This window comes from Neolamprologus multifasciatus, chromosome 5 (genome assembly GCF_963576455.1).
Source record: "Neolamprologus multifasciatus chromosome 5, fNeoMul1.2, whole genome shotgun sequence".
Classification (NCBI taxonomy): Eukaryota; Metazoa; Chordata; class Actinopteri; order Cichliformes; family Cichlidae; genus Neolamprologus; species Neolamprologus multifasciatus.
In genome coordinates this window covers 38,521,200-38,536,310 of record NC_140443.1, presented here as the reverse complement: position 1 = coordinate 38,536,310, position 15,111 = coordinate 38,521,200, and the positions used below count along the sequence as shown (strand labels likewise).

The following is a 15,111-nucleotide window of genomic DNA, read 5'->3' as shown; positions in this document are numbered from 1 at the left end:
TTGTGCTGGTTTGTGCTGCAAAAAATTTTGTTTGTGCTGCTAACATTTTAAAAAATTTAATAAAATAACGTCTTGATGCGTGCTCAATCATCCAGGTAAGTAAATCCCAAAAGGTTGATTCTGTTCATCTGGACATTTTCAGTTGGAGAAACGTTTCGTCACTCATCCAGGTGACTTCTTCATTCTCAGCTGACTGCAGGTTTCCCCAACCTTATAAACATATGTGAGTGAAGTTGGCCCCCCTACCTTCTTCAAATCGAACAAAATTGATGTCAAATATTTGTCCTGCAAATTATTTTGTTTGTGCAGGTTATGTTCCCCTAATTTTATAAACAGTACATGTACAGTGAGAGAGAGATGTTACATCTGTCTTCACTTGCATCCCAGTCATAGAAGCGTTGGAGGTCGTTCATAAGAGATTACAGGATCACCCCAACCTCAGCAACAGGACCACTCTCAGCACTGATCCGTTGTGTTTGCTTTTGGAACTGTGTCTTAATTCCACCTATTTTGCATAAGGGTCAGTACATGTGGAAACCTAGGTGTGCCATGGGTTCCCACAGGCCCCTGGTGAAAGTCACCAAACCAGTTCGTAAGCAGGTACGGCCAGAAGGGTCCTCAGAGGCTCTGCAAGACTGCTTTTCCACCACAGGCTGCCACACACGACAACACCACAGACTTTCAGGAATATACAGAAACTGTTACTGCCTACATCCCAAAATGCATCGATGATGTCACAGAGACCATAGAGGATCCACTCGCAGGACTCCTGAGTAGCGTTTAAACAGAGACGGTTTATTTACAGATCTTCACCAAGTGTATGTACAGACAGTGCGGGGTTAGTGCTATATACAAGACGTGAGGGGCAGGGCTCCAGGGAAAACGGGGAAATCACACACACGCTCAGTTCAACCTCTCTCTTCTCCACTAGCGACCAGTCACTCCTTCCACATTCCACACGGGGAAACATGGGGAATCTAGGAACAAAGAAACACTCGTTAAGTCTCTGAGACGGAGGCACAGGAAACTTGAGTTAGATATGTACTGACTAGAGCCTTCACAACAATCCAGCGTTGAACAGCTGATCTCCTCCTTCTAATGTACCAGCTGGTCTGATGAGGCCCAGGTGTTCCCAATCCAGGAAGGCGTGGACCGAGGGCGTGAAGCCGCCATGAGTTCCTCCCCTGCAAAACAAGGCAGAGAAGGAGAGAGGGGGAGAGAGAGGGAAAAAGAGAAGAGAAGGAGGGCTAGGAGTGGAGAGATTCTGATCAGCACCTTGCCGATCCTGCAGGTTGTGACACCAGGCCTATCACTGTCCGGGCCAATCAGAAACCATGGCTCACAGGTCAGGTTTAAATGCTCCTAAGGTTGAAAAATGCAAGCCTTCAGAGCCGGGAATTAGGTGAGCCAAAGAACAGCAAGGGCAAACCTGTCACGTGGCATCAGCTACAGTAAAGCTTCAGCAACAGCAGAGATACTTGGAGGCAGTGGCAAAGAATACAAACCATCACAGACTACAAGCCCACTCTACAGACCGTGGTGACACAATCCCCAGACAGTGTGTGGAGATCCCTTGCCAAAATCAGTACCGCCGTTCCCACATGCCTCAAAGCCTCCACCATCATTACTGTACCCAAGAAGTCATCTACCTCCTGCTTTAAGGACTACCGTCCTGTCAAACTCACCTCCATCATTATGAAGTGCTTTGAACGGTTAGTCATGCATCAAATCAAATTATCGCTTTTGTCAAAACGCTCAAGTGATGATGGAATTTCAACTGCCTCTCACTCAGCCCTCACACATCTGAACACTAGAGACTCATATGTCAGAGTGCTGTTCGTAGACTTCAGTTCAGCCTTCAGCATCATCATTCCCCAGCAACCCCAACAAACTGGATCTGCTGGGGATCAGCACCTTGCTGTATAACTGGCTGCTAGATTTCTTGACAGGAAGACAGCAGACAGTACAGGTCGACAGCAACACCTCCAGCCCAAGAACACTGAATACGGGGGCTCCCCAAGGATGTGTGTTGAGCCCCCTTCTCTTCACTCTGCTGACCCACAACGAGATCTACTACAGGGGTGAAGTTAACCATCTGGCAGAGTGGTACAGCAACAACAACCTGTCCCTGAATGTGGAGAAGACCAACAGCGACTCAACTTCCTCTGCAAACTGAGAAGCACAAGAGATTCAACCCCCATTATGAGCACCTTCTACAGAGGCACAGTTGAGAGTATCCTCACCAGCTGCATCACTGTGTGGTATGACTCCTGCACTGGGTTCTGCAGGAAAAAATGACAACGGGTAGTGAGAGCAGCTGCACCTGCCTCCTCTGGAAGGTCCTCTCCATTACAGGTGACTTCACTCATCCCTTCAGCAGCGTATTCAGTTCGCTGCCATCAGGAAGGATACTGAAGAGCCTCCGGGCCAGAACACGCAGACTGAGAGACAGCTTCGTCCATCGGGCTGTCAGGATGCTGACCATCTCTGAATCGAGAAGGGGGGGCCCAAGGGTACATCTTTTGCCATCCTACAATGCTGTGATTGTAGCCATTCCCCGCTTTCTGTGAATGGTACTCATGGCCATTAATCCGTAGGCTTTGATTAGTTGTCATTGATGTCTTGGGGTGTTTGTTGGATCAAGTTGAATGCTGGGAAATTAATAAGTTTGCTTCTTCTGTTTATTCCATATGTTGTTTTTAAGCTGCTTCTTAGATACTCTGTGTTGGCCTTCTCAATTTCGCTACATTGCCGGACATTTTGTTCAAATGTCCGTTCCTCAAAGTTATCCTCATCAAAATAAATTTGCATGTCCTCAAATGAACATTCACACTGCCTGCATTTGCTATGAGTAAACCCAACACCCTCTTTAAACCCGCAAAGCTCATGTTGCACCAAAGTGTCTCCACATAATGAAACTAATGCTCCAAATATTTCATGTTCACCATTTCCAGTTTGAATTCTAACTCCATTATATAGCTTTACTAAGTCCTCATGCAGCCTTTGCAAGATTCCATCTACACCACATTCAGAAAGCGCACTCTTTTTTGCAATGGCAAGTAGACGAATGGCAGCTAGTTTTGATTGATATTTAGGATTAATGTTTCCCAAAGTATAATAGAACATTACCAACTTATTTTTGGAGGCATGAGATCCAAGTGGGTTACAAATTTCAATTTCATCTGAGTAAAGGATTATCTGTAAGGCAGAGGGGTGTGCAGAAAATAAACAGCGAGACTTTGAGTTTTCCGTCTATGATGTCATATAAATACTAATTTCTGTAATTCTTCTGCTCATCTATCAATGCCAAAACTCTTGGATGGGACAATAACTGTTCCAAACTTCTGACAAGCGGAACATATTGAAAACATTTGAGCACAGTAGTGCTCAAATCCACCCTCTGATTAATGAAATAAGTTAGTATCGGTTCATGGTATCGGTTAACTTTTACGAGTATGAGTACACACACATTTTACAGTATCGGCCCCGATACCCAATACCAGTATCGGTATCGGTGCATCCCTAATTCATACTATCATTATATGAATGTTACTATTCTGTATATATCGTACTTATTATTGTTTGAGTACTTCGGTTGTTTTATTGTACTTTTTATATTTTATATTTATATTTATTATTGCATTTTGCACCAAGGGAGTGGCACTCCAATTTCGTTGTACCTTGTACAATGACAATAAAGGCTATTCAATAATATGACTCAGTAAGGATTTGAGGGTCAGACCCACAAAAACGAAGCAGATAACACAGCGCCAAATCATTTTGTTTTACTGGTCTGTGAACCGTTTTTCCTATAAAGCTAAGATGACCAGGATTATTCCATTAAGGGGTAGAAATGGCTATCCTAATTCGGTGCCTTATAACAACTGTAGTAAGTAATAGTACCCACATGTCAGTATTTACTGAATATAATCTAACTAAATAGTCAAATCTTTAAATATATATAATTTTATTGATATAAAAGAGCGAACTAAACCATTTCTGTACACAACCCCATACTACTGAGTTGGTACAGTCCAGCTTCCCGCCTCTAGCTTCGCGCCTCAAGTTTGGATTGCAGGATTAGTAATATTTTGGGGTCTGGGATACAGTGGTACAGTGTGAAGAAATTAAGGCACGCTATGGAGAAACTGGACGAAATAACAATTGCCACCCTGAAAGGTATGTGACTGTTTTGTTTTTTCTATGTTTTGTGTTCTGCTATGTTGCATGTTAAGTCGCTAGCATGGCAGGCTATACCGGTTGTTAGCTTAGCTTGTGCAGTTAGCTTAGTTGCATCAGCATATTTAAATATGCTAGTGTGGCGGACCATCAGGTGGCTCTACTCACACCCAAGTTGAAGGGAAGTGCAGGGGTGGAGATTTTGGCGCTAACTATATGTGATGTTCTGAGAGTCAGTTAATAAAGTTGAAGTGACTGAGACACTGAGACCTCTCCTGTCGTTATTACATACCTCCACATTGGTGACCCCTGTAGCGAACATGCTAAGGCTCGACGACGAAGCCAGCTCCGGCCTGGAGGCATCGGCTGCCGCCGGACTTTCACCTCCGCCAATGGCTGCGTTTGCTGTGGCGCTTAAATTGCCGGATTTTTGGCTTCACGATCCTCCTTCATGGTTCGTGCACGTAGAAGCTCAGTTTGCTCTTCGTGGAGTTTCAGCCGACGATACTAAATACCACCATGTGGTGGCCTCACTTGACCCGCTGTCAACCCGCCGTGTGATGACTCTCCTCCGGGACCCCCCAGCCCAAGGCAAGTACACCGCCCTGAAGGAGCTGCTGCTGTGGCGTTACTCCCTCTCTGATGCTGAGCGGGCCGAGAAACTCCTTTCCCTCGCGGGCCTGGGTGACGGCACCGCTCTCGAGCTCATGGAGAGCATGCTGTCCTTGCTGGGCGCGGATGACGGAGGATTTCTCTTCACCCACCTCTTTCTCCGACAGCTGCCGACTCCCCGCTATTGGCCACGAAAGATTACCGCTCCCTTGCGGAAGAGGCGGATCGCATTCTCCTGGCTACCAGGAGTTTCGGCGTCCAGGCGATTGTTCAGGACTCACCAGCGTTTTCCCCCGCCCCCTCACCGATGCTCCAGGGGCCCTCTGACTCGTCCACGGTAGCCGGAATCGCTGCATGGCGGCACCGCGGAAAAGGGCTTTGCTTTTATCACTAGCGTTTTGGAGCGAAGGCACGGCGCTGTCTCCCGCCTTGCAGTTTCCAGACCCAGGGAAACGGGCATGTCAGCGCTCTGTAGCAGCCGCGACCGCTGGCAACAAGGAAAGGCTGCTTTTCTTAGAGGATTCACGCTCGGGGAGGCGTTTCCTGGTGGACTCCGGCTCACAGAAGAGCCTTCTTCCCCTGGCTGGCTCGGACAGGCTAGCTGAGGGCTGCAGGCCATTGCTAACAGCGGCTAATGGCTCTCCCATCAAAACCTTCGGTGAAAGGTTAGTGACTGTTTGCTTTCATGACCGTGACTTTCAGTGGAACTTTGTTGTTGCTGCTAGCTCTGTGCCTATAATAGCCGCTGATTTTCTTTGTGCCCACGGACTGCTGGTTGATGTTGCTAACAGACGTTTAATTGATGCTGTGTCATTTTCCTCATTGCCCTGTTTGACTCGGGGTGCTCAGCCCGCGGTGCATGCTAACTCAGTAGATTCAGGTGACGTTTTTCAGTGTTTGCTTTCTGAGTTTCCCTCACTCACTGTCCCCACTTTCTCGAGCACGGTGACGAAGCACGGGGTGGATCATTACATAACTACAGTAGGGCCCCCGGTGTTTGCGCGCCGCCTCGACCCTGCCAAACTGGCTGTCGCTCGGGAAGAATTTGCCACCATGGAGCGTCTGGGCATCGTGCAGCGTTCGAATAGTGCCTGGGCTTCCCCGTTACACATGGTGCCTAAATCTGATGGTCGGTGGCGACCTTGTGGGGATATCCGTCATCTTAATAATGTCACAGAGAACGATCGTTATCCCATTCCCCACATCCAAGATTTTTCCGCCCATCTTGCGGGGACCTCGGTTTTTTTGAAGATCGATTTGGTACGGGGATATCACCAGGTTCCCGTGCGCGCGGAGGATGTCCCCAAAACCGCTGTAATTACACCTTTCGGCCTTTTCGAGTTTCTGCGCATGCCGTTTGGCCTGAAAGGTGCCGCCCAAACCTTCCAGCGGTTGATGGACTCGGTCTTGCACGGGCTGCCCTTTGTTTTTGTATCTCTTGATGATATACTGGTGGCCAGCAGCTCGAAGGAGCAGCACATGTTCCATCTGCGTCAGGTTTTTCAGCGTTTGGCAGAGCATGGACTGATCATTAATCCGTCTAAATGCCAGTTTGGGTTGCCGGTTCTCGATTTCCTTGGGCACCGTATTTCCGCCGAGGGCGCGGTTCCGTTGCCTGACAAAGTCCGAGCTGTTTCGGAATTTCCGCAAAGCTAATGACTCCGTTGACTGGTTTCCGGAAAGCATCCAAGCGTTTTCTGATGCTAAGTCAGCGTTAGCTAATTCTGCCCTTCTGGCCCACCCATCCCCCTCAGCACCGATTGCGTTGACCACCGATGCGTCAGATATAGCGGTGGGTGCGGTGCTGGAACAGCGAATCTCGGGTGTCTGGCAACCGCTTGCCTTTTTCAGCCGTACGCTGCGTGACAGCGAACGCAATTACAGCGTTTTTGACAGGGAGCTACTGGCACTCCACCTGGCGACTCGTCATTTCCGTTTTTTTCTCGAGGGTCGTCACTTTACCGCGTACGTGGACCACAAACCTTTGACGTTTGCCATGTCCAAGGTTTCTGATCCATGGAGTGCACACCAGCAGCGCCAGTTGGCAGCAATTTCTGAGTTTACCACGGACATTCGGCACGTGGCTGGTAAATCCAATCATGTGGCTGACTGTTTGTCCCGTGCGCTGGTTTCTCCCGTCTTTCTCGGCATAGACTACTCCGCCATGGCTGCCGATCAGAGCGGTGACCCGGACATCCTCGCGCTTAAATCCACCCAGACGGGCCTCATACTGGAGGACAGACCCGTGTAGGACGGTGGTCCCCTGCTCATCTGTGACGTTTCCACCGGCCACCCTCGCCCAGTGGTTCCCATTTCCTGGCGTCGTCGAGTTTTTGACTCGGTACATGCTCTCTCTCATCCGGGGGTCCGGGCCTCTGTTAAACTGGTCAGCTCTAAATTTGTTTGGCCAGGCCTTCGCAAATCTGTTAAGGAATGGGCGTCGGCGTGCATTCCCTGCCAGCGTGCGAAGGTTCATAAACACACCAAGGCGCCCCTGGAGCAGTTCTTCATACCCGGCAAACGTTTCGATCATGTGCATGTCGATCTGGTGGGTCCTCTACTGCAGTCACAAGGTTTTACGCACCTTTTGACTGTTGTTGACCGCACCACCAGTTGGCCGGAGGCGGTCCCCCTGGCGTCCACTACCGCAGCAGTGGTGGCCAAGGCGTTTTTGTCGACCTGGTGTTCGCATTTTGGCCCACCCGCGGACATTACGTCAGACAGAGGCCCTCAGTTCATTTCCGAGCTTTGGTCGGCCATGGCTGATGGACTGGGGGCTAAAGTCCACCGCACAACCGCATGCAACCCGCAAGCTAATGGGATGTGTGAACGGTTCCACCGGTCGCTTAAGGCTGCTTTTCGTGCCTCCTTAAAGGATGGCAATTGGGTTGACCGCCTCCCGTGGGTTTTGCTTGGGCTGCGCTCTGCGGTTAAGGAGGATCTCGGCGCTTCCCCAGCTGAGCTAGTGTGTGGTCAAGCCCTCCGCGTGCCTGGAGAATTCTTGCCCGAGAACCCTCCCCCCTGCTTCGATCCAACTGTGCTATCTCTCAACCCGCTTTTGCACTCGCTTCGGGTTCCTGGTCCGGTGCACCATTGCGTGCCTGACACATTTGTTCCAAAGACTTTAGAGACTGCCAAGTTTGTTTTTGTCAGGCACGATGCCCACAGGACACCGCTGCGGCCGCTGTATGACGGCCCATTCAGGGTTATCGAACCGGGCCAGAAACATTTTTTTTTGGATTTTGGGGGTCGAAGGGAGACTGTGTGTGTTGACAGACTTAAACCTGCACATGTTCTTCCGGACAGTAATGTAGTGCCGGCCCAGGCCCCTCGCCGTGGCCGCCCTCCTCGATGGGGTTGACAGACTCTGGTTTTCCCCCCAGGACTACCCCCGGACCACCGGCGTTTGAGCCTTCTTCTGCCTTTCCTGCTCGCCTTCACCAGCCTCGTTCACAGGATGGACCTTCCTCTGCCTGTTCTCTCCCTCCCATGTTCAGTCGTTCGGGCCGTTTGCTTAGGCCCAGGGTCCTGGACTGAATAGAGACCTAACTGTGTGTTCGGGGGGGGGGGTATGTGTGGCGGACCACCAGGTGGCTCCACTCACACCCAAGTTGAAGGGAAGTGCAGGGGTGGAGATTTTGGCGCTAACTGTATGTGATGTTCTGAGAGTCAGTTAATAAAGTTGGAGTGACTGAGACACTGAGACCTCTCCTGTCGTTATTACATACCTCCACACTAGTGCTATTAGTTTCAGTGTCTGTGAATTTATTCAACAACTGTGCAAAGTGCCATAATTTAATGCCAGTTTTACAGAAATTGTGGGAGTTTCAAATTTCCATTAGTGAAGTTATTTCATTATATACTTTAGCACAGGAAGTTAAAAAAAAAAAGACATTTATATGTATACACGTATATAATTAATGTATCACAAATATATTACTTTTTCCAGTCAATGGGAGGAAGGTAATTTAGAACCTGAGGAGCAGTCAGGAGGGAAGATAATGGAATAGAGAATTGTTTTTAAATGGTAAATATTAAATTATGTTTCTTATGTATCCTGTGTGTGTCATGATCAGGCTGTGTGCAGGCAGGAGAGGACCCAAACGCAAACTCACGGGAAAACAGGACTGAACTCAAAATACAGCTTTATTGCTGACAGAGGATAAAGGCAATACAAAATAATATGAAACTAAACTGGGAAGTACTAAGGAACTGACTCACGAGGAAACACACGGAGGGGCACACAGTCATGAGGGAGAACGCGACACAGAACTGAGGGAGACGCAGACATAAATACACAGAGGGTTAATGAGGGAAGTGGGAGCACACGGGGAACACAGGTGACACTGATAATCATAACAAGACACGGCAGGAGTAAATGCAACACTGATGGGAGACTGTCAAAGTAAAACAGGAAGTACACAGAGGTTCAGACAGGTGGAGAGAGGGCACGGACATAACGGGCTGGGGAAAACATGGAATAAAACACAAGGAGGGGAAACAAGGGTTCACAGATACACAGAGGGGCACACAGGGGGTAACCAAATAAGGAACATCTTAACTAAACAACCTAGGAACCAAGGCATAAATAAAGAACAAAATACAAAACACACGAAAACTAAGAATACTGGGCCAACATGGCCCAGGACCATGACAGTGTGTTACCCAAGCAAAGCTGTCAGCTGGCTTGCACATTAGGATAATGCAATGTAGTGATAATTGGAAACTCCTATTGCAGAAGCAAATGTTGGAGAAGACATGCTCTCATCACTTTCACGAGATGACATCAAAGATCTGTTTCCTGGTCCTGAACATTTCCTCAGTCGGGCTCTATGGCTTGCAGTGCACAAATGTGAAGAAGTAAGTTCTGTCCTATCGCTGTGTGACAAAACTGAGAACACACCAGTTTGTTTTATGCAGTTTCAAGCAATTCCACCAATATTCACTTAACAGACAGTAGAAGAGATGTTGATCATCTTCTTTAGTTTTGATTTAAATCAAGTGGCCTACACATTTATTAAATATACATATTTTTTATTGTTCAACACTTTACTGATATTTTGTTGTACTTTCTTTCATGTTTAGAGACCTAAAGTTCTTGTGCAATTTTATGTGAAATTAGCCCTATGTACACTCTATTTTAGAACAAGACTGCTGCTGAAAAAACGCTAACAACCACTGGAGATGTTGACTTCTCCAGAGAGGAACCCAGCAGTTTGTGACTATGTCCAACCCGGAGTACATAGTCTTCACAGACAGTGAACTTGAGCAAGCTCGACGTTCCTACTTTGAAAAGAAGCGGCTGGGGACAGAGTGTGCTGAACCTTTGTCAAAGGAACTCTTTTGTCGACTCGTAAGAAACACCATGACAAACATGATTTCGATAGCAAGAGCAGCTGAGGACTCCAGATACCCCAGCAAACATGAGGTTGATGCCATGGCAAAGCAATTGATGGAGTACTACCCAATGCTTAAAGAAACGTGTGGTGAGTGGGTAAGTAGCATTTGCTCAATACCACTCTGTGTTAATCATGAGTGATGTATCTTATCATCTTTTAATTTTTACCGTTTGTACCTGTTAGGAGCATGTTGCTAAAAAGCTAATGAAGAGACTCTCCAATGTCAAAAGTCCAAGGAAGGGCAAAAAACCTCCTGCAAAGAAGCCAAGAAAGGATGGGAATGAAAGCGTTGCATAAAGTGACAGCAGTGAGGAGTCCAGTGCATCAACTATTATTCTAGATAAATCACCAGTTAGATCCATGGGCACCCCAGTGCACCACCAGGATGGCAGTGATGAAGAATGCAAGTATAATATAATACACCCTCTTATTACACCCTGAGTGTAAATGTGGTTTGGACGATACTTTTTTTTTTCTTAAAAATTCTGCTAACAATGGAACGCAACTACTTAAATGTTTATCTTGGAATCTTTGTGTTCCATTTAATAGTGACAACTTTACAGGATGAATGAACAATTTTAAGATAGGTGGTTAGTTAATTTGTTGATCTAATTTACAGATATATTTTGGTATTTTTGTTTTATTGTTTTGCACCAATAACAGATATATAAAGCCTTACTGTGGCAATAAATGATTTACACACCTCTGCTCTGTGTGTTTAGCTGGTTCAGCTGACTTCTTTGACAGCCAGAAAACCCAGGCAAGACACTACAAGACACTTCAAGAAATATACAAGACCAAAAAACCGACGAACAAAGCTGCTGTTACCCAACTGCTGAACCTGGAGTTTGAGTCTAGAAGACAATTCATTATCTCTGATGCTATAAAGGAGCAGGACAGAGCAGTGAAGATACTAGAGGCATATCCTTGTTTCAGAGAACTGGATCATGTAAGCAGCACTTATTTCTTTTAGCCATCCTGTTATTCCTTTGGGGACATTTTGATATGATTTTCAAATTTCTTAAATACTGGCCCTTGTGTTCAAACTGTTATCACTTATTGTCAAGACCACACACAGAGCTAGATAGATCTCTTAGTTGGGTTTCTGTCTGTATTTTTCAGGTCCTTGATGAGCTGCGGAGAATTATTCAACCATCCAACTTGAAATACATTTCTGAGATGAAGGATAGATGGGAAATCTTCTACTCGAAGGTGCAGTTTTATGGTGCCATGAAGAAAGTTATGAAGCCGCCAAAAACTTTGGATGGAGGTAATGCTACAGTATCTTGATTTGTCTACGTTTATGCTTTGCAGATTACATTATTTGCAATGCTTAATGGTGTTGCCCTGTCTTATTTTTCTTTTTTCAAACCAGTGGAACATGCAGCAGCTGTGTTCAGAGCCCTTCCCATGCTTTTCCCTTCCAGCACAGTACCACCTAAGAAGCTGGGCATCTGTAGTGAGGCTTTTTTCCATGTCCTAAAGGTAAGGCTGCAATATTCTATGTGTATATATTGTTGTGTTTTGCCGTTACTCATGTTTTTATTTTATATATTTTACTGTGGAGTCAGTCAAATATTTTTAAAGTTCAGATCACCATAACATGTTGATGTTAATAAAACCTACAAAAAAATTGGTCTATTTTAAACTGTTATGCAACTCAAAAATTGTGTTTCTTACGATCTTGTTCTAATCCTCTTTTTTTTTTTCTTTTTTTCTGTCATGTAGACTTCAGAAGACCCTGAAGGCTACCTGCGTCAGCGACCCCTGGCTTGTCCAGTTCTGCTTGTCTCTGAAGGCAACTGCATGATAGCTGTTGGAACCACACCGGTGAGCACCTTTGACCGTAAGGACCTTAATGAGGGACTGCTCTATCTGATGGCATATTACTATGCCCTCCACCTCACATATCCAAAGTGCATTTCCACGCTGCTGTCTGTCTTGCAAACTGAAATAGTCAAAGACTCCATCCATGACCGAGATTCAACCCCCTCTTACAGGAAGGCGCTTGGTGAGTGGAAGTCATTCATTGAGTGAGTCTCTCAGATGACAGACTCCATCTGCCTTGTTTATCAGACTCAGTGTTAGTCAGTGAGGTTGTTTTTTTTTTCTCTAGAAAAGTTGTTCAAATGTAAAACACATGTTTGTTTGTGTGGTCGTTAAACTTGTTCTTCTAAAAAGTTATGTAATATAGGATTTGAAATAGTGATTGTTTTAAGCTTCAGCAAAATGTATTTTTGATACCAGCCATGAGTGTGTTATACTGTTATTATTCATGTTAAGAGTATCTGGAATATGCACTTCTTATATTGGCCATGTTACACAGTACCCTGCTGAAATGTAGGTAATTTTAGACATGATTCTCCTGGAACAGACCTCAGTGAGTTACTGACCGATTGCTGTGTCAATAAAAGCGCAAAACTAAGAGTGCTTTTGCTGTCTTAATTTAAGATGAATTCCCTTATTTTTAGTAGCTTTTTGAAGAAATGGTGTCTTATTCTCAGGAATTTTTGCTGATTATTGTTCTCTGAGTCGAAACATAATTCTTATACTTAGCTCAATCACGAAAGAAACAATTCAGTTTTAAGAAAATTTGTCCTATAGTAAGTTTTTTTTATGTGAAAAATCTCAATTAAGGTGTAGAATCTTAAAGTAAGCAAATAATTCTTGAAAACAGCTTGTTCGAGAAAGCATAATACTCATTTTAGGTACAGATTTTCTAAATATCAAAGTGTCTTTCCTTATAGTAAGTCACATTTTCTTCAATTAAGCATACATTTTAGACAATTTGGTCTAGTTAAAAGACATATGGCAGTTAGATTAATTTGCTAGTTTTAAGAATTCTAGTCAAGCAACTTTTGCTTACCCCATTGGCAGATTTTTTTTCCTCAAAACAAGAAAATTTTGTCAGATTTAAGAATATTTGGCTTGTTTCAAGTATAGCTGTTTTTTCAGTGCAGGCTTTTGTTACCTAGTGGCTACACAAGGCAGGAAGTATCAATGACCGGATTTGCTGTGTGGTAGTAACAGGTAAATGAACATTTTTTTTTAATTATTTGAATATATATGAGTGCTTGTGTATAAATACACAAACAATACACATATGTGTTCAATTGTGTAATTTAAGTGATCTAGGTAGCTCTGTTTTGGAAGGTCAGTTAATGCTAGAAATGTGTTTTGGAGTTAGTACATGCTTTGGAGTTTGGAACATATATAAGTAAAACCACGTTTGTTTGTTTTTACATTAGTAATTCCTTTTTGCGCATAATTTTATATTGTTGTTAACAATAAATTAATTAAAGCAACAAAACAACCTGAAGAGCCGGTTGGGAGCCAAAAGAGCCGGCTCTTTTAAGTGAGCCGAGCTGAAAGAGCCGGTTCTCTAAAAAGAGCCGGAAATCCCATCACTAACGCCGTCGGTGCTGAAAGCCGACATATCACAGCTTCTAAAGCTGCAGGTTTTGTCACTCTCCGAACCAAAATTCACTGAACCAGCAGCAAAAGAAGCTCAAAGCTACGCTTCATGTTTGATAAATATCATGCTCTCTAACTTTCGCTGTTTTGTTTCCACCACAATAAAATCACACTTCCTGCACAGCTCTCTCTCACTCTCAGTGTACTTCAAGAACAGTTTCCCATCTCCAATCTCTGTTTTCTGCATTATTTGTTTGCTTATTATGCACAAGTCATGTACAGTGCTGTCAGCCGCTGTTGTTTATTTTATTTATTTATTTTTTGTTTTTTTCAAAATTGACCTCCGATAAGAAAGCCTAATTTCTGCTGTTAAATACCAAAGAAATTTAAACTTTTTAAGATTAGAACGTGTATGTCTGTGAAGGTTCTCAGTCATCCAGGTCATCGTAGTCAAAGGAGCTTCAAAGAAAAGCGTCTGGACTTCTTTAAGTTGCTTGAAGACGTTTCACCTCTCATCCGAGAAGCTTCTTCAGTTCTAAGGTCAAATGGTGGGGAGTCCCAGATTTAAACCTAGTGGGAGTTTCCCCCCACAGAGGGACAAAAGGACCCCCTGATGATCCTCTAATCGCCTGCGCCAAGGTGTGAAACTGGGTGTGGGTCCCAATCAGCCAGGGTTTCGGGTGAGCTCATTGTGAAAACCTGGCCCCACCTTATCATGCGAATTCCTGAGGTACTCAAAACGTGCGGCTATCCTAAATGGGCGTTCTTAAAGTCAGCAAAGAGGCACAGAAAAGAAGATCAGACACCAATGAGGGAGGATAAGAAGGACAGACGCAACAACATTGTCATCCCCTATGTAGCCGGTGTATCAGAAAAACTCAGGAGAGTTTTCTCCAAGCATGACATTGCAGACAATGCATTTCAGACCCAGCAACACACTCAGACAAAAACTGGTTCACCCGAAAGACAAAACTCCAAAACACAAACTTAACAATGTGGTGCATGCTGTACAGTGCAGCGAGGAATGCCCAGACCTCTACATTGAGACACCAAACAGCCACTTCACAAGCGCATGGCACAACACAGAAGAGCCACCTCCACAGGACAAGACTCAGCAGTCCATCTGCATCTTAAGGCTAAAGGTCACTCTTTCGAGGATGCCAACGTTCACATTTTGGACAGAGAAGACAGATGGTTTGAAAGAGGAGTGAAAGAAGCATCTATGTCCACTGTGAGCGGCCATCTTTGAACAGAGGCGGTGGTTTACGACACCAACTCTCTGCCATCTATAATCCAGTTTTGAGATCCTTCCCGGACGCCTTAACGCCCACTCACATCCTGGGCCATCTGACCTCAGGAAATCACATGATAAGGTGGGGCCAGGTTTCACAGTGAGCTCACCCGAAACTCTGGCTGATTGGGACCCACACCCAGTTCCACACCTTGGCTCAGGCGATTAGAGGATCACCAGGGGGTCCTTTTGTCCCTCTGTGGGGAGACACTCCCA

The 15,111-nt window shown here is 45.3% G+C and overlaps 1 protein-coding gene across 1 annotated transcript; it reads left to right on the top strand.

The window, feature by feature from the left end:
• Nucleotides 1-10,483: 10,483 nt before the first annotated feature.
• LOC146519301 (uncharacterized) lies at nucleotides 10,484-12,775 on the top strand. The gene is made up of 5 exons (XM_085159906.1): nucleotides 10,484-10,593; nucleotides 10,913-11,139; nucleotides 11,313-11,460; nucleotides 11,566-11,675; nucleotides 11,919-12,775. Exons 1-5 carry the CDS (start codon nucleotides 10,551-10,553, stop codon nucleotides 12,225-12,227), a joined length of 837 nt encoding a protein of 278 aa, XP_085016032.1. The 5' UTR covers nucleotides 10,484-10,550; the 3' UTR covers nucleotides 12,228-12,775.
• The last annotated feature ends 2,336 nt before the right edge of the window (nucleotides 12,776-15,111 follow it).